The sequence below is a fragment of the Taudactylus pleione genome, unplaced genomic scaffold (assembly GCF_031769625.1).
Source record: "Taudactylus pleione unplaced genomic scaffold, aTauple2 ptg001015l, whole genome shotgun sequence".
NCBI classification, from domain to species: domain Eukaryota; kingdom Metazoa; phylum Chordata; class Amphibia; order Anura; family Myobatrachidae; genus Taudactylus; species Taudactylus pleione.
Window position 1 is genome coordinate 163,194 of NW_028285416.1, and position 24,864 is coordinate 188,057.

At 49.2% G+C, this 24,864-nt stretch overlaps 1 protein-coding gene across 2 annotated transcripts in view; it reads left to right on the plus strand.

Annotated features, from left to right (window-relative positions):
* Window positions 1-24,864, plus strand: part of LOC148454288 (talin-1) — a 185,895-nt gene that overhangs the window by 135,013 nt on the left and 26,018 nt on the right. For both annotated transcript variants that reach the window (XM_088461090.1, XM_088461091.1), the window contains 6 exons: window positions 3,831-3,956; window positions 4,035-4,151; window positions 9,532-9,717; window positions 9,804-9,911; window positions 10,003-10,108; window positions 23,541-23,665. In XM_088461090.1, the coding sequence (XP_088317216.1) occupies window positions 3,831-3,956; window positions 4,035-4,151; window positions 9,532-9,717; window positions 9,804-9,911; window positions 10,003-10,108; window positions 23,541-23,665 (768 nt within the window). The remainder of the gene's footprint in view (window positions 1-3,830; window positions 3,957-4,034; window positions 4,152-9,531; window positions 9,718-9,803; window positions 9,912-10,002; window positions 10,109-23,540; window positions 23,666-24,864) is intronic.

Here is a 24,864-nt window from a genome sequence, read left to right on the forward strand (position 1 = left end):
CTACGACTACCCCTAAGTATAGGCAGTCGTCAGCTCAGTCCTTTTCGCCCACAGAGTAGGTAAACCGCAGACCAGGAATTCCTGTTCAACCAGATGTCCTGCTTCTCAGCCGGACGATAAGCCCACTGCATGATGGGGCGGGCCTCCCCCCTGGGGGGTCTCAGGGTGGGAGGCCAACTTCTACAATTTTCTCATGCTTGGCATCAGACAACTACGGGTGCCTGGGTTCAAGAGGTGTGGTCTCATGGTTACTCCATCACGTTCCTGAGGCATACTCCTCAGAGGTTTGTTGGTACAACCCTTGGGGTAGACCCGGTCAGATCTTTGGCCTTCCAGGAGGCTATTGGGGCCCTCCTGGGGTTGGGAGTCATAATCCCCGTTCCTGTGACGCAACAGGGAAAGGGTTACTATTCAAATTTATTTTTGATTCAGAAACCAAATTGGTCACATCACCCTATCCTGAATCTGAAGTCTCTCAACAGATTCATCCATGTGCCCAAATTCCGTATGGAAACCCTACTGGCAATGGAGCTTGGAGATTTCATGGTCTCCCTGGACATACATGATGCTTATCTACATGTTCCTATTGCACGATCTGACCAAGGATTTCTGAGAACGGTGGTATATCAGCAACATTACCAATTTCAGGCTCTACCCTTTGGGCTGGCTGCAGCCCCTCGGGTATTTACCAAGGTAATGGTAGTCATGACGGCTCATCTCAGACGACAAGCAGTCGGGATACTGCCATATTTGGAGAACCTCCTGATTTAAGTACAATCTCAGGAGATGTTACAATGTCATCTCCAGATGACCATTGTCTGCCTTCAAGAGCACGGCTGGATAATCAGTTGAAAAAAGTCTTCACTTTCTCCAACTCAGCATATGGTGCATTTAGGGTCGCTGCTGGACTCTCTGGGACAGGATTCTTCTACCAGAGGACAGGATTGCAGCACTACAATCTCGGGTGTACAGTCTACTTTGCTGGGCTCCATGGAGTCAACATTCGACATGGTGGCTTATGCAAAGTTCCACTCCAGGTCCCTGCAGCAATGGATCCTGGCTCATTGGGATGGTCGGTATCATCGGATAAAGTCTCAGATGATCCGCATCTCGCCAGAGGTTTGGCTCTCCATCGCCTGGTGGCTGCAGACGACTCATCTAGACGAGGGTCGCCCGTTATGGGTCCCAGAATGGGTACTCCTCACCATGGATGCAATTCTGCGAGGATGGGGAGTGCTGACAGGTCTTCACACCTGTCAGGGAAGGTGGACGGATCAGGGTTGTCACCTGCAGATAAATGTTTTGGAGCTACGTGCAGTGTACAGAGCGCTCATTCTGGCACAGGACCAACTTCAGGGCAGTCCTGTCCAGATTCAGTCCGACAAAGCCATTGCGGCGGCCTATATCCATCATCAGGAAGGCACATGAAGTCCGGCAGCCATGAGGGAAGTGACAAACTTTCTGCTGTGGGCAGAACGCCATCTTCCAGCAATCTCGGCAATATTCATCCCAGAAGTCCTGAACTGGGAACCAGACTTCCTAAGTCGTCGGGACATACACGCCGGAGAATGGGCTCTTCATCCGGACGTCTTTCAACTCCTGGTAGACAAGTGGGGACTACCAAACGTAGACCTCATGGCGTCGCACCACAACCACAAGGTCCGCAGGTACGGACTCCTCAGCCGCCTTTGTGGACGCTCTGCCGGTGACATGGGTCATGCACTTGGGTCTCAAAAATATAAAGGCTAAATATAGTATTAATGGCACTATACTGGAAAGTACTGAAGAGGAAAGGGATCTAGGAATCACTATTTCAGGTGACTTAAAGGCAAGCAAACATTGTAATAAAGCAATGAGGAAGGCCAGTCAGATGCTTGGTTGCATAGGGAGAGGAATCATTAGCAGAAAGAAAGAAGTGATAATACCACTGTATAGGTCATTGGTACGTCCTCATCTCCAATACTGTGTTCAATTCTGGAGGCCATATCTCCAGAAGGATATTAATACATTAGTGACTGTACAAAGAAGGGCAACTAAAATGGTGCAAGGTCTACACCACAAAACTTATCAGGAAAGACTAAATGATCTTATATGTATAGTTTGGAGCATAGAAGGGAAAGGGGGGACATGATAGAAACGTTCAATTATATATAAAGAGTTTTAACAAGGTAAAGGAAGGAGACATTCGTCAAAGAATGAGAAGTATTAGGACATGTTCTGACACTGCAGGGTGGTAGGTTCAGGGGAAATTTTAGGAAAAATTACTTCACAGAAAGGGTAGTGGACAAATGGAATAGCCTGCCATCAGAGGTGGTAGAGACTAAGACAGTAGACCACTTTAAAACATGCATGGGATAGACATAAGGATATCCTTCAAAAGAAGTAAGGATGAATAAGGGTTGAGGTAACAATATGTTTAACAATGGGGCAGACCTAGATGGGCCAAGTGGTTTTTATCTGCCGTCAAATTCTAATGTTTCTATGTTAGAGCGGGTTACCTTCCAAAGGTGGTATTCCATTTTCATATTAATGAAGAAGATTGTAGTCCCCGCCTTTCAGTCTTCAGACCTTTGTAAGGGTGAGGCTTCCCTGGATGTAGTTCGTGCCCTACGTATGTACGTGGATCCTACCAGCTCCATCAGGAAATTAGATGCGCCCTTTGTGTCATATGGGTTTCACAAACGAGGTTGGCCAGCTAAGAAACAGACTTTGGCTCGCTGGTTGCGTATGACTATTTCTCAGGTCTATACACACGCTGATCTCCCTGTCCCAAACAAGGTGACGGCATATTCTACTCGGTCTGTGGGACCATTGTGGGCGGTTAGACATGGCGCCTCGGCTGAACAGCTATGCAAGGCAGCCACTTGGTCTTCCGTCCATACCTTTATCAAATTCTATGCATTTAATACTTTTGCCTCCCAGGATGCTTCCTTTGGGCGGTGGATTCTCCTCTCTGCTCAGGAGCATCTCCACCTTTAAGGGAACTGCTTTAGGACGTCCCCAAGGTAGATCCTGTGGACCCTATGGAACCCTGAAGGAGAGAATGAGAGTTATGGTATAACATACCTCCGTTAACTCTTTCTTCGAGGTCCATAGGGTCCACAGGGCACCCTCCCTGACGCACCTGGTCTCAGTTTGGGATCTGTTCTTGGCTTTTTTTTATCACTGATTCCCTCTTCATATTTTGAGGGTGTTTCTTGGGTACATAGTACTTCCTCCTCCACTCTCCGTCTCTTGCCGTTAGGCTTGTTTACAAACTGAATGCCTGTGGCTGGGGGCGGGGTCTATAGGGAGGAGGATCTCTGCATGCTGGGAGCTTCAAAGCTATAAGAGGTTTGGTACAATGGATCACTCCACTCCATCCTGTGGACCCTATGGACTTTGGAGAAAAAGCGTTAACTGAGGTATGTTACACCATTTTTTTTTCCATGCAGGCACAGTAGACATTTTATTGACTACCCTGTAGAAGTCTCATGGCTTAAGTGCTTCAGTTTAAAGTGCTATATGTGATATTACGTTGTAGTGGGGTGAAGACATTGAACATGGTTTTGTATCTTCCGTGACATAACTTGTGCTCATACATTGCATTTGATCAGTGCTAGAGAAAAGGTTATGACTGGTATTTGTATAGGGCACAGTGGTGATTCTACAGCTACTGGGGTTCTATGTGGTATAAGCATAAAAAACAGTCACTTTAAATAATCTACTTTCATATTAATCTTTTCTGTAATATTAGGTAATTGTATATGGCATATTGTCCATGCATCTGAAGGCTAATATTCGGCAGCACATTTTGCAAACACCTGCCATATTTTTGGCTCTTTACCCAGGTGGTGCTTATTAATGCAGTGAAGGATGTGGCAAAGGCCTTGGGTGATCTCATCAGCGCCACCAAGGCTGCGGCCGGGAAGTCCAGCGATGACCCATCTGTTTATCAGCTCAAAAATTCAGCCAAGGTGAGGAAATGTGGAGCGTGATTATCCTGCGTCACATATTATGATGATTCTAGATGTAATTTAATCCTCCGGTTTTAGGTTATGGTGACCAATGTGACATCTCTCTTGAAAACCGTGAAAGCTGTAGAAGATGAAGCCACTAAGGGAACCCGAGCTCTGGAGGCCACCATAGAACACATACGTCAGGAGCTAGCAGTAAGTCCCGTAGATGCGGGACACCGCAGGAGTAGTAATGTTATATGGCTTCTGTGTTTTACCTATCTCCTACCTTTCCACACTTGCCACCACTATCCACCCATTCCCCTTATACTTCCCCTCTCATGTTCCTCTTCTACCTTATACCTCCCCTCTCACGTTCCTCTTCTACCTTATACCTCCCCTCTCACGTTCCTCTTCTACATTAAACCTCCCCTCTCACGTTCCTCTTCTACCTTATACTTCCCCTCTCACGTTCCTCTTCTACCTTATACCTCCCCTCTTACGTTCCTCTTCTACCTTATACCTCCCCTCTTACGTTCCTCTTCTACCTTATACTTCCCCTCTCACGTTCCTCTTCTACATTATACCTCCCCTCTTACGTTCCTCTTCTGCCTTATACTTCCCCTCTCACGTTCCTCTTCTACCTTATACCTCCCCTCTCACGTGCCTCTTCTACCTTATACTTCCCCTCTCACGTTCCTCTTCTACCTTATACTTCCCCTCTCACGTTCCTCTTCTACCTTATACCTCCCCTCTTACGTTCCTCTTCTACCTTATACCTCCCCTCTCACGTTCCTCTTCTACCTTATACCTCCCCTCTGACGTTCCTCTTCTACCTTATACCTCCCCTCTCACGTTCCTCTTCTACCTTATACCTCCCCTCTCACGTTCCTCTTCTACCTTATACCTCCCCTCTCACGTTCCTCTTCTACCTTATACCTCCCCTCTCACGTTCCTCTTCTACCTTATACTTCCCCTCTCACGTTCCTCTTCTACCTTATACTTCCCCTCTCACGTGCCTCTTCTACCTTATACTTCCCCTCTCACGTTCCTCTTCTACCTTATACTTCCCCTCTCACGTTCCTCTTCTACCTTATACCTCCCCTCTTACGTTCCTCTTCTACCTTATACCTCTCCTCTTACGTTCCTCTTCTACCTTATACCTCCCCTCTCACATTCCTCTTCTACCTTATACCTCCCCTCTTACGTTCCTCTTCTACCTTATACCTCTCCTCTTACGTTCCTCTTCTACCTTATACCTCCCCTCTCACGTTCCTCTTCTACCTTATACCTCTCCTCTTACGTTCCTCTTCTACCTTATACCTCCCCTCTCACTTTCCTCTTCTACTTTATACCTCCCCTCTTACGTTCCTCTTCTACCTTATACCTCCCCTCTTACGTTCCTCTTCTACCTTATACCTCCCCTCTCACTTTCCTCTTCTACCTTATACCTCCCCTCTCACGTTCCTCTTCTACCTTATACTTCCCCTCTCACGTTCCTCTTCTACCTTATACCTCCCCTCTCACGTTCCTCTTTTACCTTATGTTTCCCTGCTGTCCCTTCTTGTTCTTTATCCTTCGTATTTAATCTCTATCTTCATGTTCCTCTTATTTCATTGTATTTCATCACTATTACCTAACTGTTGTATTTCACTTCTCTTCTCGCACATTATCCTTATATTTAATTTCTGCCCTCTCGGTTATCTCTTGTCTCACCCCGTCCTCTCATGTCCCTCCATTACCTCATATTTCACCTCTGTCCTCTCATGTCCCTCTATTACCTCATATATCACCTCTGTCCTCTCATGTCCCCCCATTACCTCATATTTCACCTCTGTCCTCTCATGTCCCTCTATTACCTCATATTTCACCTCTGCCCTCTCATGTCTCTCTATTACCTCATATATCACCTCTGTCCTCTCATGTCCCTCTCTTACCTCATATATCACCTTTGCCCTCATATGTCTCTCTCTCTCACCTCATATTTCACCTCTGTCCTCTCATGTTCCTCTCTTACCTCATATATCACCTTTGCCCTCTCATGTCTCTCTCTTACCTCATATATCACCTCTGTCCTCTCATGTCCCTCTCTTACCTCATATATCACCTCTGTCCTCTCATGTCCCTCTATTACCTCATATATCACCTCTGTCCTCTCATGTCCCTCTCTTACCTCATATATCACCTCTGTCCTCTCATGTCCCTCTATTACCTCATATATCACCTCTGTCCTCTCATGTCCCTCTCTTACCTCATATATCACCTCTGTCCTCTCATGTCCCTCCATTACCTCATATTTCAGCTCTGTCCTCTCATGTCTCTCTCTTACCTCATATATCACCTCTGCCCTCTCATGTCTCTCTCTTACCTCATATATCACCTCTGTCCTCTCATGTCCCTCTCTTACCTCATATATCACCTCTGCCCTCATATGTCTCTCTCTTACCTCATATATCACCTCTGTCCTCTCATGTTCCTCTATTACCTCATATATCACCTCTGCCCTCATATGTCTCTCTCTTACCTCATATATCACCTCTGTCCTCTCATGTTCCTCTATTACCTCATATATCACCTCTGTCCTCTCATGTCCCTCTCTTACCTTATATATCACCTCTGTCCTCTCATGTCCCTCTCTTACCTCATATTTCACCTCTGCCCTCTCATGTCTCTCTCTTACCTCATATATCACCTCTGTCCTCTCATGTCCCTCTCTTACCTCATATATCACCTCTGCCCTCTCATGTCTCTCTCTTACCTCATATATCACCTCTGTCCTCTCATGTCTCTCTCTTACCTCATATATCACCTCTGTCCTCTCATGTTCCTCTCTTACCTCATATATCACCTCTGTCCTCTCATGTCCCTCTCTTACCTTATATATCACCTCTGTCCTCTCATGTCCCTCTCTTACCTTATATATCACCTCTGTCCTCTCATGTCCCTCTCTTACCTCATATTTCACCTCTGTCCTCTCATGTTCCTCTCTTACCTCATATATCACCTCTGTCCTCTCATGTCCCTCTCTTACCTCATATATCACCTCTGTCCTCTCATGTTCCTCTATTACCTCATATATCACCTCTGTCCTCTCATGTCCCTCTCTTACCTCATATATCACCTCTGTCCTCTCATGTCCCTCTATTACCTCATATTTCAGCTCTGTCCTCTCATGTCCCTCTCTTACCTCATATATCACCTCTGTCCTCTCATGTCCCTCCATTACCTCATATTTCAGCTCTGTCCTCTCATGTCTCTCTCTTACCTCATATATCACCTCTGCCCTCTCATGTCTCTCTCTTACCTCATATATCACCTCTGTCCTCTCATGTCCCTCTCTTACCTCATATATCACCTCTGTCCTCTCATGTTCCTCTATTACCTCATATATCACCTCTGCCCTCATATGTCTCTCTCTTACCTCATATATCACCTCTGTCCTCTCATGTTCCTCTATTACCTCATATATCACCTCTGCCCTCATATGTCTCTCTCTTACCTTATATATCACCTCTGTCCTCTCATGTTCCTCTATTACCTCATATATCACCTCTGCCCTCTCATGTCCCTCTCTTACCTTATATATCACCTCTGTCCTCTCATGTCCCTCTCTTACCTCATATATCACCTCTGCCCTCTCATGTCTCTCTCTTACCTCATATATCACCTCTGTCCTCTCATGTCCCTCTCTTACCTCATATATCACCTCTGTCCTCTCATGTTCCTCTCTTACCTCATATATCACCTCTGTCCTCTCATGTCTCTCTCTTACCTCATATATCACCTCTGTCCTCTCATGTTCCTCTCTTACCTCATATATCACCTCTGTCCTCTCATGTCCCTCTCTTACCTCATATATCACCTCTGTCCTCTCATGTTCCTCTCTTACCTCATATATCACCTCTGTCCTCTCATGTCCCTCTCTTACCTCATATATCACCTCTGTCCTCTCATGTTCCTCTCTTACCTCATATATCACCTCTGTCCTCTCATGTCCCTCTCTTACCTCATATATCACCTCTGTCCTCTCATGTCCCTCTCTTACCTCATATATCACCTCTGCCCTCTCATGTCTCTCTCTTACCTCATATATCACCTCTGTCCTCTCATGTCCCTCTCTTACCTCATATATCACCTCTGTCCTCTCATGTCCCTCTCTTACCTCATATATCACCTCTGTCCTCTCATGTCCCTCTCTTACCTCATATATCACCTCTGTCCTCTCATGTCCCTCTATTACCGCATATATCACCTCTGTCCTCTCATGTCCCTCTCTTACCTCATATATCACCTCTGTCCTCTCATGTTCCTCTCTTACCTCATATATCACCTCTGTCCTCTCATGTCCCTCTCTTACCTCATATATCACCTCTGTCCTCTCATGTCCCTCTCTTACCTCATATATCACCTCTGTCCTCTCATGTCCCTCTCTTACCTCATATATCACCTCTGTCCTCTCATGTCCCTCTCTTACCTCATATATCACCTCTGTCCTCTCATGTCCCTCTCTTACCTCATATATCACCTCTGTCCTCTCATGTCCCTCTATTACCTCATATATCACCTCTGTCCTCTCATGTCCCTCTCTTACCTCATATATCACCTCTGTCCTCTCATGTCCCTCCATTACCTCATATATCACCTCTGTCCTCTCATGTCCCTCTCTTACCTCATATATCACCTCTGTCCTCTCATGTCCCTCTATTACCTCATATATCACCTCTGTCCTCTCATGTCCCTCTATTACCTCATATATCACCTCTGTCCTCTCATGTCTCTCTATTACCTCATATATCACCTCTGTCCTCTCATGTCCCTCTATTACCTCATATATCACCTCTGTCCTCTCATGTCCCTCTCTTACCTCATATATCACCTCTGTCCTCTCATGTCCCTCTCTTACCTCATATATCACCTCTGTCCTCACATGTCCCTCTATTACCTCATATATCACCTCTGTCCTCTCATGTCCCTCTCTTACCTCATATATCACCTCTGTCCTCTCATGTCCCTCTCTTACCTCATATATCACCTCTGCCCTCTCATGTCTCTCTCTTACCTCATATATCACCTCTGTCCTCTCATGTCCCTCTATTACCTCATATATCACCTCTGTCCTCTCATGTCCCTCTATTACCGCATATATCACCTCTGTCCTCTCATGTCCCTCTCTTACCTCATATATCACCTCTGTCCTCTCATGTCTCTCTATTACCTCATATATCACCTCTGTCCTCTCATGTCCCTCTCTTACCTCATATATCACCTCTGTCCTCTCATGTCCCTCTATTACCTCATATATCACCTCTGTCCTCTCATGTCCCTCTATTACCTCATATATCACCTCTGTCCTCTCATGTTCCTCTATTACCTCATATATCACCTCTGCCCTCATATGTCTCTCTCTTACCTCATATATCACCTCTGTCCTCTCATGTTCCTCTATTACCTCATATATCACCTCTGTCCTCTCATGTTCCTCTATTACCTCATATATCACCTCTGTCCTCTCATGTCCCTCTATTACCTCATATATCACCTCTGTTCCTCTCTGACCTCATATTACTTTGTATATTATATATTGTCTATTTCCCAGGTTTTCTCTTCTTCTGAGCCGCCACCAAAGACATCTACCCCAGAAGATTTTATTCGCATGACAAAAGGCATCACCATGGCAACAGCCAAGGCTGTCGCTGCTGGAAACTCATGTCGGCAGGAAGATGTAATCGCTACAGCCAATTTGAGCCGCCGCGCTATAGCAGACATGCTGCGTTCATGCAAGGTGCGGTGATCTGGCATTATGTGTGTGATGTGTAAATATCAGCGTGGGGGGACCATCGTGTAATATTCCTTATATCTCCTGTGCAGGAGGCTGCTTATCACCCTGAGGTAAATCCCGATGTTCGTATGCGTGCAATGAGATTTGGCAAGGAGTGCGCCACGGGATACCTACAGCTACTAGACCACGTACTAGTGGTGAGTCCAACAGTCTTTCTGTACTTTCCCTTTACTCCTCCCGCAGACATTTTGTCTCCTCACTCCACCGCTCTTTCTCCAATGTCCGCAGATTCTTCAGAAACCGGGTCCTGAGCAAAAACAGCAGTTGGCCGGGTACTCGAAGCAAGTGGCCGGCTCAGTGACCGAGCTCATCCAGGCTGCCGAGGCAATGAAAGGTGCAGATCATACTCATTCCTTCAGGCACGAGGTGTCAGTAATGGCCACAGAGAAGGTCTAGGACACAGACTGAGACTGTAAGATTAGTATGCCCACTCTCAGCACTTCAGGGAGTCTGCTCTCGTATGTCTCCTGGCTAGAGCTTCCATAGAGATGTCTCTTTCCTTATCTCCCCCTCTGGTTCTCAGACATCACCTGTTACTATGGCAGAGACTGGGCCATCATTGTCTCCCCATGCCAGGCCTGTATTACGGGGTGTGATTCTCTGCCGGGGCACCATGCTGATTATGTGCAGTATTTATACATTATATTGGGGAAGAAGAACCTCTTCGCGCTCTGGATCTTATTAGGGCATTGAGGACGTGTCTGTAGGACCTTTTGTTCCTTTACGTTGTCCACAATGAAGGGAGACTATTGTCAGGTGGATTTTCGTTATTTCTCCAGGCTTACAATCCCGTACCGGATGGGTCATTACCTTCTGAGCTGGGTTAGAACTCTGCTGGCACAATTCTATAGAATGAATCCGGTTACACCCAGAGATGCGATTTCTGTGCATGAGGTTATGCGCTCTGCAGCTTCTCTGCTTGTCCTCCCTTAGGCACAGATTTGAGACATCCCCGGCATGTCCAGTGCCCCCAAAAGGATGTATGATAGAATGGGGCACTTATGCATGGGGACACTGGGTGCCCTCTATGCCCTGTGCCCTGCGTTTGGGCATTCTTATCTTTCCTTTCACAGTTCTCTTTCTTATGATGGTTATTTCTCCTTCATCCACTAGGGGACACTGGAGGCTTCGTGACAGTGGGGTATAGACCGTGCTAAGTGGGTGCCGGCACTTTAAAATTTAAAAAGTGACTAGCTCCTCCCCCTCTATACCCCAAGCTCAGTGTTAGTTTGTACCCAAGGGGAGCTGGTAGTGTTATACACTTCTCCTAAGGGTTATGTCTTTCATTTTTTTCGCTGCCTGTCTGCAACGTTGGCTGCCGGGGGGACCCGCTCGCAGTTCACCTGGGGTCCCCGACTACAGAGACACTGTCTCTACATAGAGGATTCTGCATGCGAGCAGCGTGCATTGAGGTCCTCCACTAGAAAAACCGCCACCGGCAGCGGAGGCAGTTTGGCGAGTATTACCCGACTAGCAGGGTAGCCAGGTTCATTAATGGCGGTGTGTTATTAGTAGCAGGGCAGCCAAGCAGCGACATTCTCTGTGTGAGGTCTCCCTCACAAAGCGCTCTTCAGTTCAGGTTAAGCGCCATAGCGGGGGGCGGAACCTAGCTCCGGAGTCCTGCTCCTTCCTCCCAGCAGCCTCAACACTTCTCTGAAGCGTGCTGGTGGCCAATACACGGAGGACACTGGTTGCTGCAATAAGAAGAAGCTGCTGCATGAGACTGAAGGCCTGACCTAAACCTGTAAGGTAACAGTGGGGTTTAGGCTGGTCAGGAGAGCACTTATGGCAGCAGGTAACTACTTTCACTTCTGTGGTTGTTGTGATAAATACCTGGCGTTTTATAGCACTGCTAGGAGCACTATTACAGCGCTACAAGTGTGATACTCCTCATCTAAGTCCTCCTCTCCTGCCTCCTTATCTAAGCCCTCCTCTCCTGCCTCCTCATCTAAGCCCGTCTCTCCTGCCTCCTTATCTAAGCCCTCCTCTCCTGCCTCCTTATCTAAGCCCTCCTCTCCTGCCTCCTTATCTAAGCCCTCCTCTCCTGCCTCCTTATCTAAGCCCTCCTCTCCTGCCTCCTTATCTTAGCCCTCCTCTTCTGCCTCCTTATCTAAGCCCTCCTCTCCTGCCTCTTTATCTAAGCCCTCCTCTCCTGCCTCCTCATCTAAGCCCGTCTCTCCTGCCTCCTTATCTAAGCCCTCCTCTCCTGCCTCCTTATCTAAGCCCTCCTCTCCTGCCTCCTTATCTAAGCCCTCCTCTCCTGCCTCCTTATCTAAGCCCTCCTCTAATGCCTCCTTATCTAAGCCCGTCTCTCCTGCCTCCTTATCTAAGCCCGTCTCTCCTGCCTCCTTATCTAAGCCCGTCTCTCCTGCCTCCTTATCTAAGCCCGTCTCTCCTGCCTCCTTATCTAAGCCCGTCTCTCCTGCCTCCTTATCTAAGCCCGTCTCTCCTGCCTCCTTATCTAAGCCCGTCTCTCCTGCCTCCTTATCTAAGCCCGTCTCTCCTGCCTCCTTATCTAAGCCCGTCTCTCCTGCCTCCTTATCTAAGCCCTCCTCTCCTGCCTCCTTATCTTAGCCCTCCTCTCCTGCCTCCTTATCTTAGCCCTCCTCTCCTGCCTCCTTATCTAAGCCCGTCTCTCCTGCCTCCTTATCTAAGCCCTCCTCTCCTGCCTCCTTATCTAAGCCCTCCTCTCCTGCCTCCTTATCTAAGCCCCTCCTCTCCTGCCTCCTTATCTAAGCCCCTCCTCTCCTGCCTCCTTATCTAAGCCCGTCTCTCCTGCCTCCTTATCTAAGCCCTCCTCTCCTGCCTCCTTATCTAAGCCCTCCTCTCCTGCCTCCTTATCTAAGCCCGTCTCTCCTGCCTCCTTATCTAAGCCCGTCTCTCCTGCCTCCTTATCTAAGCCCTCCTCTCCTGCCTCCTTATCTAAGCCCTCCTCTCCTGCCTCCTTATCTAAGCCCCTCCTCTCCTGCCTCCTTATCTAAGCCCCTCCTCTCCTGCCTCCTTATCTAAGCCTGTCTCTCCTGCCTCCTTATCTAAGCCTGTCTCTCCTGCCTCCTTATCTAAGCCCGTCTCTCCTGCCTCCTTATCTAAGCCCGTCTCTCCTGCCTCCTTATCTAAGCCCGTCTCTCCTGCCTCCTTATCTAAGCCCCTCCTCTCCTGCCTCCTTATCTAAGCCCCTCCTCTCCTGCCTCCTTATCTAAGCCCCTCCTCTCCTGCCTCCTTATCTAAGCCCCTCCGCTCCTGCCTCCTTATCTAAGCCCCTCCGCTCCTGCCTCCTTATCTAAGCCCCTCCGCTCCTGCCTCCTTATCTAAGCCCCTCCGCTCCTGCCTCCTTATCTAAGCCCCTCCGCTCCTGCCTCCTTATCTAAGCCCCTCCGCTCCTGCCTCCTTATCTAAGCCCGTCTCTCCTGCCTCCTTATCTAAGCCCTCCTCTCCTGCCTCCTTATCTAAGCCCTCCTCTCCTGCCTCCTTATCTAAGCCCTCCTCTCCTGCCTCTCTATATCTCAATCTCTACCTGTACCTTTCCCACTACACTTCACTGTTGTTTGTGTGGGGTCTGTATGTACCATGGCTGGAAGGGGCTCTAAGGCGTCTCAGAAGTCATTTACCTGCACAAAGTGGGCTGAGAAGTTTACACGGGCAATCATCTAACTCCCTATTGTGTGACAATTGTGATCCTGAACAACAAGCTTCAGGGATGTCTGATCCGCCAGCTTGGTCGACTCAGTTTGCATCTGTTATGTCACATCTCTCTGCTGAGCTGGAGGCTTCTCGAATGGGGAGAGAGACCTCATCACCCACAGATACAAGCTCAATTTTCGGTTACAGCATCGCCCTCGGTTTTCCCCACTGGGCGTCCAGTTTCCTACGATAGGAGTGTCGTATTACAGAAGGCGGTAGACAAACTTCTATCTGCCAGGGTTTTGGTCCACGTTCCCAAGTTTCAGACTGGGCAGGGTTTCTACTCCAGTTTGTTTGTAGTGTCGAAGCCAGATGGCTCAGTCAGTCCCATTCTGAACTTGAAGGATCTCAATCCCTACTTGAGGATATTCAAGTTCAAGATGGAGTCCCTGCAGTCGGTTATTGCAGGACTGGAGGAAGCTGAATTCACGGTATCTCTAGATATCAAGGACGCCTACCTTCACATCCCCATCTGACCACCTCACCAACCGTTTGAGGTTCGCCATTCGGAACACGCATTTCCAGTTCCAGGGTATTCACACAGGTCATGGCAGTGATGATGGGTCTCCTTCGGAAACAGGGTATCATGATTATCCCTTACCTGGACGATCTCCTGCTGAAGGCTCACTCCAGAGAACAATTATTGCTGAACATCGCTGTGACTCACAAGCTCCTTGTAAGTCACGGGTGGATCTTGAATTTCCCCAAGTCTCATCTGCAACCAACGCAGAGACTCCAGTTTCTGGCAATGATCCTGGACACACTGTCAGCGGGTTTTCCTTCCTCAGGTAAAAGCAGCCTCCATTAAGGAGATGATGAGGACGGTTCTTCGACATCGTCAGGTATCGGTGCATGTCCGCATTCGACTTCTGGGAAAGATGGTGGCGTCATTCGAGGCGATTCCTTACGGACGTTTTCACTCCAGACCGTATCAACACGACCTCCTCTCCCAGCGGTCAGGATCCCATCTTTTTCTTCACCAACACGTGAGATTATGTCCCAGAACTCGGATTTCCCTCCTCTGGTGGCTGAGCTCAGCACACCTATTGGAGGGCAAGAGACTCGGAGAGTGGGATTGGTCTCTCCTCACCACAGACGCGAGCCTGAGAGGATGGGGGGCTGTGACTCAGGAACACCACTTCCAGGACATCTGGACCTCGCAAGAAGCGTGTCACAATTGGTGTTTGTGATTTACCTGACACTGGTGTTGAACTGGATTCAGCGGAGACCGACTTGACTGAAACCATGGGTAACGTGAATAGCTCTTTTAACATAAGAATTGGATAGCAGTGAGAACTGCCTTTGATGATGAATGACTGGAACTGGAAACTTGAAACGTTGGAGTGGGACCAGAAGGGACTTGGAGGAACTGGACTAGGACCGGCAGGAAGGCTTACTGAGCTGGACGGGATACCAGTAGATGGGCTTGCAGATGGATGGTAGCACGGAAGCTACTTGGCGCGGCTTGGAAGCCGTGTAGAGACTGATGGTAGCACGGGAGCTACGCGGAGTGGCTAGGGAGTCGTAAGGTGAGCGGTGGTAGCACGGGAGCTACTAGGTGCGGCTGGGTAGCTGTAAGGAGACTGGTGGTAGCTCGGAAGCCACTTGGAGCAGCTACGGAGCCGTGAGGTGAGCGATAGTAGCATGGGAGCTACTTGGTGCGGCTAGGGAGTCGTAAGGTGAGCGGTGGTAGCTCGGGAGCTACTTGGTGCGGCTAGTGAGCTGTGAGGTGAACGGTGGTAGCACGGGAGCTACTCGGTGCGGCTGGGTAGCCGTAAGGGGACTGATGGTAGCTCGGAAGGTACTTGGAGTGGCTAGGGAGCCGTGAGGTGAGCGATACTCGCACAGGAGGTACTTGGTGCGGCTAGGGAGCCGTAGATGGTTGGTGGTAGCGAGGAAGCTACTGGTTGCGGCTTGGGAGCCGTAGTTGATGGTAGCGTGGAAGCTACTGGTTGCGGCTTGGGAGCCGTAGATGATGGTAGCGTGGAAACTACTTGTTGCGGCTTTGGAGCCGTAGTTGATGGAAGCGTGGAAGCTACTGGTTGCGGCTTGGGAGGCGTAGATGATAGATGGTAGCATGGAAACTACTTGTTGAGGCTTGGGAGTCGTAGTTGATAGATGGTAGCGTGGAAGCTACTGGTTGCGGCTTGGGAGCCGTAGATGATAGATGGTAGCATGGAAGCTACTGGTTGTGGCTTGGGAAGCCGAATGGAGTTGGCGGTAGCAGGATTGCTGGACACAGCAGGTTTTCAGATATAACTGGTCTAGGAACCAGCAGGAGCCTGGGATACACTTGTACTCAGAGGTACAGCTATAGCATAAGCTGTACACCATGGAACGTAACGAGATGTTCAGGCTCAAAATGCTATCAGGGGAGGATATATATATATCCTGGGTCTGGCAGCAATAGATGATACGGACAGGTGGTCTGGCAGTAGTATTCTGAGTGGTGGAATGCACAACATGCAGAGGGAGTAATCATCTCTGCAGCCCTTGAGAATCAGGACCACATCTGCGATTCCAATTAAGACTAGCAATGCTCACAGACAGAGGAGAGTCCAGGTGATTAATCAGTGTGGGAAGGAGAGCAGTCTGGACACACAGAGATGTCACAGCCAGCATGATTCAGCCAGAGCAGATCTCCCAGGAGAATTACAAACACAGATCCATGGAGCAGCTGGCAGAGGTAAGTCTCAAAGCAAAGGTAAAAACTAGCCAGGGTTGTGACAAAGCGAGTCTGCCGATAAATATCTTGGTATTACGGGCAGTGGCCCTGATTCAGAGCCGGACGCTCTGACAGAGCGCTCGTTCTGAATCAGGGTCGTCCTTCTTGATTTTTAGAGCGCCTCCTGGCCGCTCGTATAGCTGTGGGTGACCACCCACAGCTATAGCGAGTGGCCAGGAAGATGGTCGCGATGGTCAAGACCGTCGTAACCATCGGGCCTGCGACGAGACCCTTGTGGTAGGGTCTCGTTGCCGCAAGCCCTAGAGTGCTTTCGGCTCAAACAGAGCCGAAAGCACTCCCACTGACATCACGCCTCCGTCTGGGCAGCCACGCCCCCAGCACGCCCACCAAAGGGGGCGTGCTGTCACTCAACGTCAACAGCATGCCCCCTTTGGTACGAGACCCGGAGCGATGGTTTGCCCGTCGCTATCCGGGTCTCGCGCATGCGCACTGGGCCAACATCGACCCGCTTGCGAGCGCTCAGCGCTCGCGAGCGGGTCTTGATCAGCCCAGTGTTCTACGCTCTTCAGCTAGCACATCACCTGGGGCCGAGCAGTCAGAGTCCAGTCGGACAACGCCGTACATAAATCGACAGGGCGGCACCCGAAGTCGGGTGGTAATGAAAGAGGTAAGCCGCATCCTGAGCTGTGCAGAAAAGTTCGCAGTTACAATTTCAGCAATCTTCATACCAGACGTCGACAATTGGGGGCAGATTATCTCAGCCGACCGGACGTACACCCAGGAGAATGGGCGCTCCATCCTCAGGTGTTTCAACAACTTGTCCAACGGTGGGGGTCTTCCACGAGTCGACCTCATGGCGTCCAGACAAAATCATCAACTACCTCGGTACTGCTCTCGGACGACAGACCCCGTGGCAGTGGATGCACTGTCAACACCTTGGAGGTTCCAATTTGTCAATCTGTTCCCACCTATTTCCCTTCTCCCTCGGATTCTACAACGCATCAAATGGGAGAGGTGCAAGGTTCTCCTAGTGGCTCCAGATTGGCCTCGCAGAGCTTGGTATTCCAATCTGCGTCTTCTGCTGATCGATGATCCGTGGCTCCTCCCCCTGAGAGACTATCTGTTAATACAAGGTCCGTTAGTCTATCCAGACATAAAGCGGCTGTTTTTGACGGCGTGGCTGTTGAAAGGGCCAGCCTACGTAGGAAAGGGAACCCATCCAGGGTAATCCCTACTATGCTTCGTGCCCGTAAAGAAGGTACTTCAAAGCATTACCACCGTATTTTGAAGGCATATGTTTCATGGTGTGAACGGCGGGGGTCGCCTACTTCAGATTTTCAACTAGCCAGACTCCTGCTTTTTCTGCAAGCAGTCTTCTCGGCCGGACTACGTCTGGGTTCCCTGAAGGCTCAGGTTTCACTCTGTCGATATTTTTCCAGAAGAAGCTAGCCCTGATTCCGGCGTTTCAGACCTTTCTGCAAGGGGTTATACGTTCACAACCGCCCTTTGTACCTCCATGGCATTTGGATCTGGTCTTTTCCTTCTTACATTCTTCTCTGTTCGAACCTTTGGAGACTGTAGAATTTAAATACCAGACGGGTGTCGGAGCTTGGGGCTTTATCCTGTAGTCCTCCTTACTTGGTATTTCATTCGGATAGGGCGGAACTCCGTATGAGAATGGAATTTCTTCCCAAAGTGGTTTCGGCTTTCTATATCAACCAACCTATTGTGGTACCGGTTCTGTTGTTGGAGTTCTTCGGATTTATGTGAAAAGGACTGCAGCTGTATGTAAAACAGACGCTCTGTTTTGTTTTATATGACTCTGCTCGTCCTGCTTGGCCAGCTTCCAAACAGACGCTTGCCCGCTGGATTCGTCTGACCATCAGACAGGCATATCTGGCCTCCTCCAAGGAGCCTCCTTTTTCTATTACAGCTCATTCCACTCGTTCAGTAGGTTCCTCGTGGGCGGCTGCTCGCGGGGTTTCTATGGAGTTGCTTTGCTGGGCGGCCATTTGGTCTGACTGGCATACTTTTATCCGTTTTTACTAATTCGACACGTTTGTGGCCTCTGCAGCGCAGTATGGCTGTGCTGTTTTTTCAGGGTTCTCAGCGCTCTCCCGTCTGTGATGGGAGCTCTGGGACGTCCCCACTGTCATGTAGCCTCCAGTGTCCCCTAGTGGATGAAGTAGAAAAACAGGATTTTGGTACTTACCGAGTACATCCCTTCCTCCGATTCCATAGGGGACACTGGACGCCCACCCTGCGCTGTTCCTTTCTGCCATGGTTGTATGTTATCTGTTAGATCTGTTTAAGGTTTTACAATCTTTCTACACTTCCATGTTGTGTTTATGATGTGTAATAGTTTCACCACCTCCTCTTCCGTTTGTTTCTGCTTTTCCAGCTCCCCTCGGGCACAGTTTCCTAAGACTGAGTTTGGAGGGGGGGTATAGAGGGGAAGGAGCTAATCACATTTTTTAAATTTAAAGTGCCAGCTCCCACTTAGCACATGTCTATACCCCACTGTCATGAAGCCTCCAGTGTCCCCTATGGAATAAGAGAAAGTACCAAAATCCTGTTTATGCCCCATTTCCCTTTGTTTACTCTTGGTTTTGTGCTTTTGCCGCTTTATAAGTAAAATGCTGAACTTTAAGGCAACCAATGGGGGTTATAGGGGGGTAGGTATAACTTTCCCAAGCTCCTGTCACTGCACTCTACACCCCAGCATATACACTATCCCCATAGGACTCAGAACACAAGTACAATAATCCCATTTTCCGGGAACCCTCCAATGTAGACCATGTGACACAGAGTAATGCAGGGAGGAACATGGGGTAATAGCTCTAGCTGGGTTTTGGCCAGAAGCCCTGAGTGTAGACCCTTATACTTACTGGGTATTGTGGGATTATCGGCTTTGTTTGCTTTGATGGCGTCATTATCTGCATTTCCTCTGCTGAGCGGTAGATGGCGGATTCCAGGGTCGGAGTCTCTGATTTCTACTTCAGGGTCCATAGGGGGTCCACAGGGTTGACCTTGGGGTATAGGTTGGGAACCAAATCCGGGCACCACGCAGTTAAAGCTTTAAGCTCCCAGGATGCACTTGGGTCCACTCTCCCTATAACCCCACCACCAAGCCAGAGGCAGCTCAGTTTAAGTTGGTGCCCGGCCGGAGTCGGGTCACAGTTTAGTGCAGTGGGGGGCCGATTAGCAGCCCCATAGCTTTATTTTTTTCTAAGGACAAAGTTTTTATTTTTACTTTGGACTCTTCAGAGCGGCAGCGTCGGACTGTCCATAGGACGTCTAAGCTGCCGCTCCGTCACCCCGCTGGCGCTGAGACGCCAGTACAGATCTGGGGATCTCAGCGGGACCCCAGAGTCTGTACTAGCCGGACTCTGCGGGCGCCCAGGACTGCTGCCGGATCCACGGGGAGCAGGTAATGTCGCGGATCACCGCTTGCGGTGATCCGCGTATTTAATATGCAGTCCTGTGCCCTCCGGTTTCTGGGGTCAGACCGGAGGCGCCGGCAGTGGCGGCTGGCCCCCCATACCCCGTGTGTCCACTAGACCACCAGGGACTTAGCGATCGGCGCAGGGAGCCGGCGTCCCGGGGGTCAATAGCCGGCCAGGGGAGGCAGCCTTCCCTGTTACAGCGGCTCCTCAGCTCAGCATAGTCTGTATAGTCTGGCGTCGCTGAGCTGCTTCCTCCGCGGGCCACGCTTCTTCTGAGGTCTACAGCGGCCATTTCTTTGTGGTGCAGCAGAAATCTCTGGAGAGGGCAGTTGGTCCAGTCCCCCTGCGTACCTCACCATCAGGTCAGTGTACACAGCGCTGTAGCCTTCCCAGACACTGAATCTGGGTAAGTTGCATGCAGTGTAATAGTGCAGTATATGATATGACATGTTTATGTATATATGTATTTATCTGCATGGTATGTGACTTATGCTAGTGCTGACTGTCTGTACTTTATTATCTCACCTGTCAGTATATATCTATCCCTTTTCCTTATCTGCCCTAATACAGCTGTACTTAGGGTGGTTCTGAGACCTCACATGTATATACTCGTTAATATTTGTGAAGTTTGTCACATACTGTTGCGTGCTGCATGTTGCCTTATTTTGGGTGGAACTGTGTGTTGCATACGCTGAAAATGGGTCCCTGCGGCTAATTTTAGCATCAGTCAGGACCAGTATAGCGCTCCTTGATCACAAGGCTTGGTCAGATATGTTTGACCAGGAGATAGAGCGTTATACTGCACCCATTTTTACTATCCTGCAAGCCATGTGCTGCAGGTGTTAGTGCGGAGGATTTAACTCTTAAAGGGTTCTGTGTGTGGCGTCATCTGGTGCCGGCCCCTTTCACGACCCCCTTGGGTGGTTTGTTTTCTCGGGATCCTCTCAATTGCGGATCGCCGGGCGGGCCCCATTGTTGTACCTCACTTGGGGTTACTTCACCATACTGCCCTTTTCATCTCAGGGTATCTCGCAGTTTCTTGCACTCTTCCCCTGTGACACAGACTACCGCTCCCTGCAGGGGGTTTTCGCAGTATATGAATTCCCCCTGTTGCCACAATAGTCTGTCATTCCCCTTTGCAGGGATTACCACAGCCACCCTGGGTGGTGTCGTTTTCTACGAAACGCTAATTGGCGTGGTTGACGCCCTGTGGTTACTTCCCAGTTGGCTCTGCCGTGAACTGGGTACTGTTCGGGGCTCTTTCCCTCTTACACGGGGGGAAGCCTATCTCAAGTATTATTATCCCTGCTTTGGGCTGGTAGCAGGTCCATTCTGGTTAGAGTGAATGTTGACCTGCACCTGTATCATACACCCTCAGTATTACGTGCCTTCTGGTTCCCTGTTGCTGACTAGCGGGTGGATCGCATAGCGGGACTCTGGCTGTTGCCAGATATGAGGTATTACAATAGTGTTTGGCCTCCTGTCCCAAATTCCCTGAGGGTCATCACGAGCCCCTCCTGGGGTGGATGGGCGTGTTATTCGTCTCATTACAGACGTTACTACGCCTCCCATTCCTGCATGGTCGGATTCTTCGGATCCGTAGGTGGTAACTCTGCCTGAAATCAGTATACTCGCTTTCAGGGGTTGTTACCCATCCTACCATGGCTATAGCATGGTTGGTTAATACTATTGCATATTGGGTTGATGCATTTATAATGTTTTTCCCCCTCCAACACGTCTGGGGTTCAAATGTATTTGGTCGCTCACGTAATATATGCAGTTGTCATAGGTGGACATGCCTATATTGGATACCAGTCTCCTAACTTGCAGAGTTCCGGCTGCGACTGTATCCTCCGTAATACCCTATGGCTGCGCTCTGGGAATGCAGAGGTGCAGGTACCATCTATAGGGTGGATATTGTTTGGTCCTGACCTTGACAGGATTGTAGTAACATTGGCAGTATTACTAACGACAAGTTTACCGCCTTCAGCTATGCCCTCTACAAGGCCTCAGACTAGGTCTGTTAAGTCTTTTTGTCCTCTGCGTCAGCCTAAAGGTCTGTTTCTTCATAGACTATCGGCCTCTACGAGGGCCAACATATCCAGTACCGAGCAGGCCTGGACTGCCAGCCGATCCTGCTTCTGAGCACGGCTATATCTTCAGCCTGACGAGACAGGCCTACCGCTGGAAGATGGCGATTTTTTCAGTTCGCCTGGTACTAGTGTCAAGTTGCCGTGGGTAGGAGGGTACGCCCTCTCTTTGCTCAGGCTGCCTCTTTCCTTGTGATGGTACGTGGGCCCTTATTCAGACCCGAACAGGGCCTTACAAATCCAGAAAGCTATACAGTTGTTGCTGTAAGCTGAGCTAATTAGGCCATCCCCACTTTCTCAGTGAGGGACTGGTTGTTCTGCTTTCTTTCTGGTGCGGAGGCTGAATGGTCCTCTTTGGCCTATTCTCTGTTTCAGTTCCCTGAACCAGTTCCTAAAGCTACCTGGGCTCAGGAGACAATCCCTATGCTCCATCATACTATGTTTGGAACCTGGGGCCTTTATGGTATCACTGGATATACATGACGCGTGCTTACGGGCACTTACAGAGACCTTTCCTCAGCATGGACTGAGGTTTGCTGTATCACAGCAACACTTATAATTTTTCGGGCTCTGCCTGTTGGGACTGTCCTCAGCCCCACTGGGGTTTATCAGCGTTTTGGATTTCTGACAGTTCTCCTGTTCAGTATATCCCAATGCTCCTGTACCTGGACGGCCTCCTGCTCTTAGCAGGATCGCCGGGGTACTTTATAGCCAGGTCAGGATGACCGTGGCTTCTTCAGGGTGCAGGCATTTAATCAACGGGGAAAAAGTCCTCCCTGCATCCCTCTCTGGGTATTCTCCTCTCAGCACAGGAGCGTCCCCACCCTTGGTTGAACTGCTTTGGGACAATCCCAATGTCAACCGTGTGGACCCCCTATGGACCCTGAAGTAGTAAACAAGAGATATGGTAAGAACTTACCTTTGTTATCTCTGTTTCTACGAAGTCCATAGGGTCCACAGGGCGCCCGCCCTGACGCACCTGGCTTCATATGGGCTGTGTGGCTGGTCACCGGTTTTCCGTCTCCCATTTCTGTGAGTATGGTTATTGAGTGCTCCAGTTTCTCTCTCTCTTTTTCTCTCCTCCTCCGGCCTTTGGCTACTTACAAACTGAGGTGCCTCTGGCTTGGGGGTGGGGTTATAGGGAGAGTGGACCCAAGTGCATCCTGGGAGCTTAAAGCTTTAACTGCGTGGTGCCCGGATTTGGTTCCCAACCTATACCCCAAGGTCAACCCTGTGGACCCTATGGACTTCGTAGAAACAGAGATAACAAAGGTAAGTTCTTACCACATCTCTTGTTTTAGGAAGGAAGCTTTCCCGATGTAGGTCTCTAATACCGGGGTACAAAGGGCAAAGCAATTATTAGATCCCTCTCTTATAACCTGGAATGTCTGTACTGTGAGCACTGTCCCCATCCCGATCATTACAGCATGCGCCTTGTTCTGTCTGACGTTCCGCTAAACCTGTTCAGACTGTAATGGATGTAGTTTGCTTGTTGACAATTGGAATGTTGACAAGCAGTACGTGGACCTCGGAAGGTTGTTGCTGGGATATCGCCAAGTGTACTAATGACAGCATTATACCCCCTGGCAGTACAACTGGAGCTATGATGGATTGCTGTGTTCACAGTGATACTGCCGGTGGGCGTCATGCTTATAGTAGCATTTTATCCCGGCGCCTGCTCCCGGGTACCCGCAATGACCAGCCTTGTGTATTCCAATTGTAGAGAGGGACAGGCATGTAACGTGCAACCTGACAAGAGGTCTGTAGATTCTCCATCTACTCCTATAGGTCTGCGACAGGATCTCCATGGAACAGGAAATGATCCTCTAATTTGTTTTATCTGTGACCCCTCATTACACCCAGGTACAGAATGGGTGGACCCTGAAGACCCCACAGTTATTGCAGAGAATGAGTTGTTGGGAGCAGCAGCAGCTATAGAGGCAGCAGCCAAAAAACTAGAGCAGCTGAAACCCCGCGCCAAACCCAAGGTAAGACCACCACCTCTGTTGTCAGCCGCTTTATTAGTTACCTCTGTGCCAAACCCAAGGTAAGACCACCACCTCTATTGCCAGCTGCTTTATTAGTTACCTCTGTGCCAAACCCAAGGTAAGACCACCACCTCTGTTGTCACCCGCTTTATTAGTTACCCCTGTGCCAAACCCAAGGTAAGACCACCACCTCTATTGTCAGCCACTTTATTAGTTACTCCTGTGCCAAACCCAAGGTAAGACCACCACCTCTATTGTCAGCCGCTTTATTAGTTATCCCTGTGCCAAACCCAAGGTAAGACCACCACCTCTATTGTCAGCTGCTTTATTAGTTACCCCCTGTGCCAAACCCAAGGTAAGACCACCACCTCTATTGTCAGCTGCTTTATTAGTTACCCCCTGTGCCAAACCCAAGGTAAGACCACCACCTCTATTGTCAGCCGCTTTATTAGTTACCCCTGTGCCAAACCCAAGGTAAGACCACCACTTCTATTGTCAGCTGCTTTATTAGTTACCCCCTGTGCCAAACCCAAGGTAAGACCACCACCTCTATTGTCAGCTGCTTTATTAGTTACCCCCTGTGCCAAACCCAAGGTAAGACCACCACCTCTATTGTCAGCTGCTTTATTAGTTACCCCCTGTGCCAAACCCAAGGTAAGACCACCACCTCTATTGTCAGCCGCTTTATTAGTTACCCCTGTGCCAAACCCAAGGTAAGACCACCACCTCTATTGTCAGCCGCTTTATTAGTTACCCCTGTGCCAAACCCAAGGTAAGACCACCACCTCTATTGTCAGCCGCTTTATTAGTTACCCCTGTGCCACACCCAAGGTAAGACCACCACCTCTATTGTCAACCGCTTTATTAGTTACTGCTGTGCCAAACCCAAGGTAAGACCACCACCTCTATTGTCAGCCGCTTTATTAGTTACCCGCTGTGCCAAACCCAAGGTAAGACCACCACCTCTATTGTCAGCTGCTTTATTAGTTACCCCCTGTGCCAAACCCAAGGTAAGACCACCACCTCTATTGTCAGCCGCTTTATTAGTTACCCCTGTGCCAAACCCAAGGTAAGACCACCGCTTCTAATTTTTTTAGATATACATAAAACTGCAGGATAAGACATTTCAAAACACATGGACTATCCAAAGTAGTATGTTAGCCGGGCCTACATGTGCTAGCATTAATATGTAATAAAAT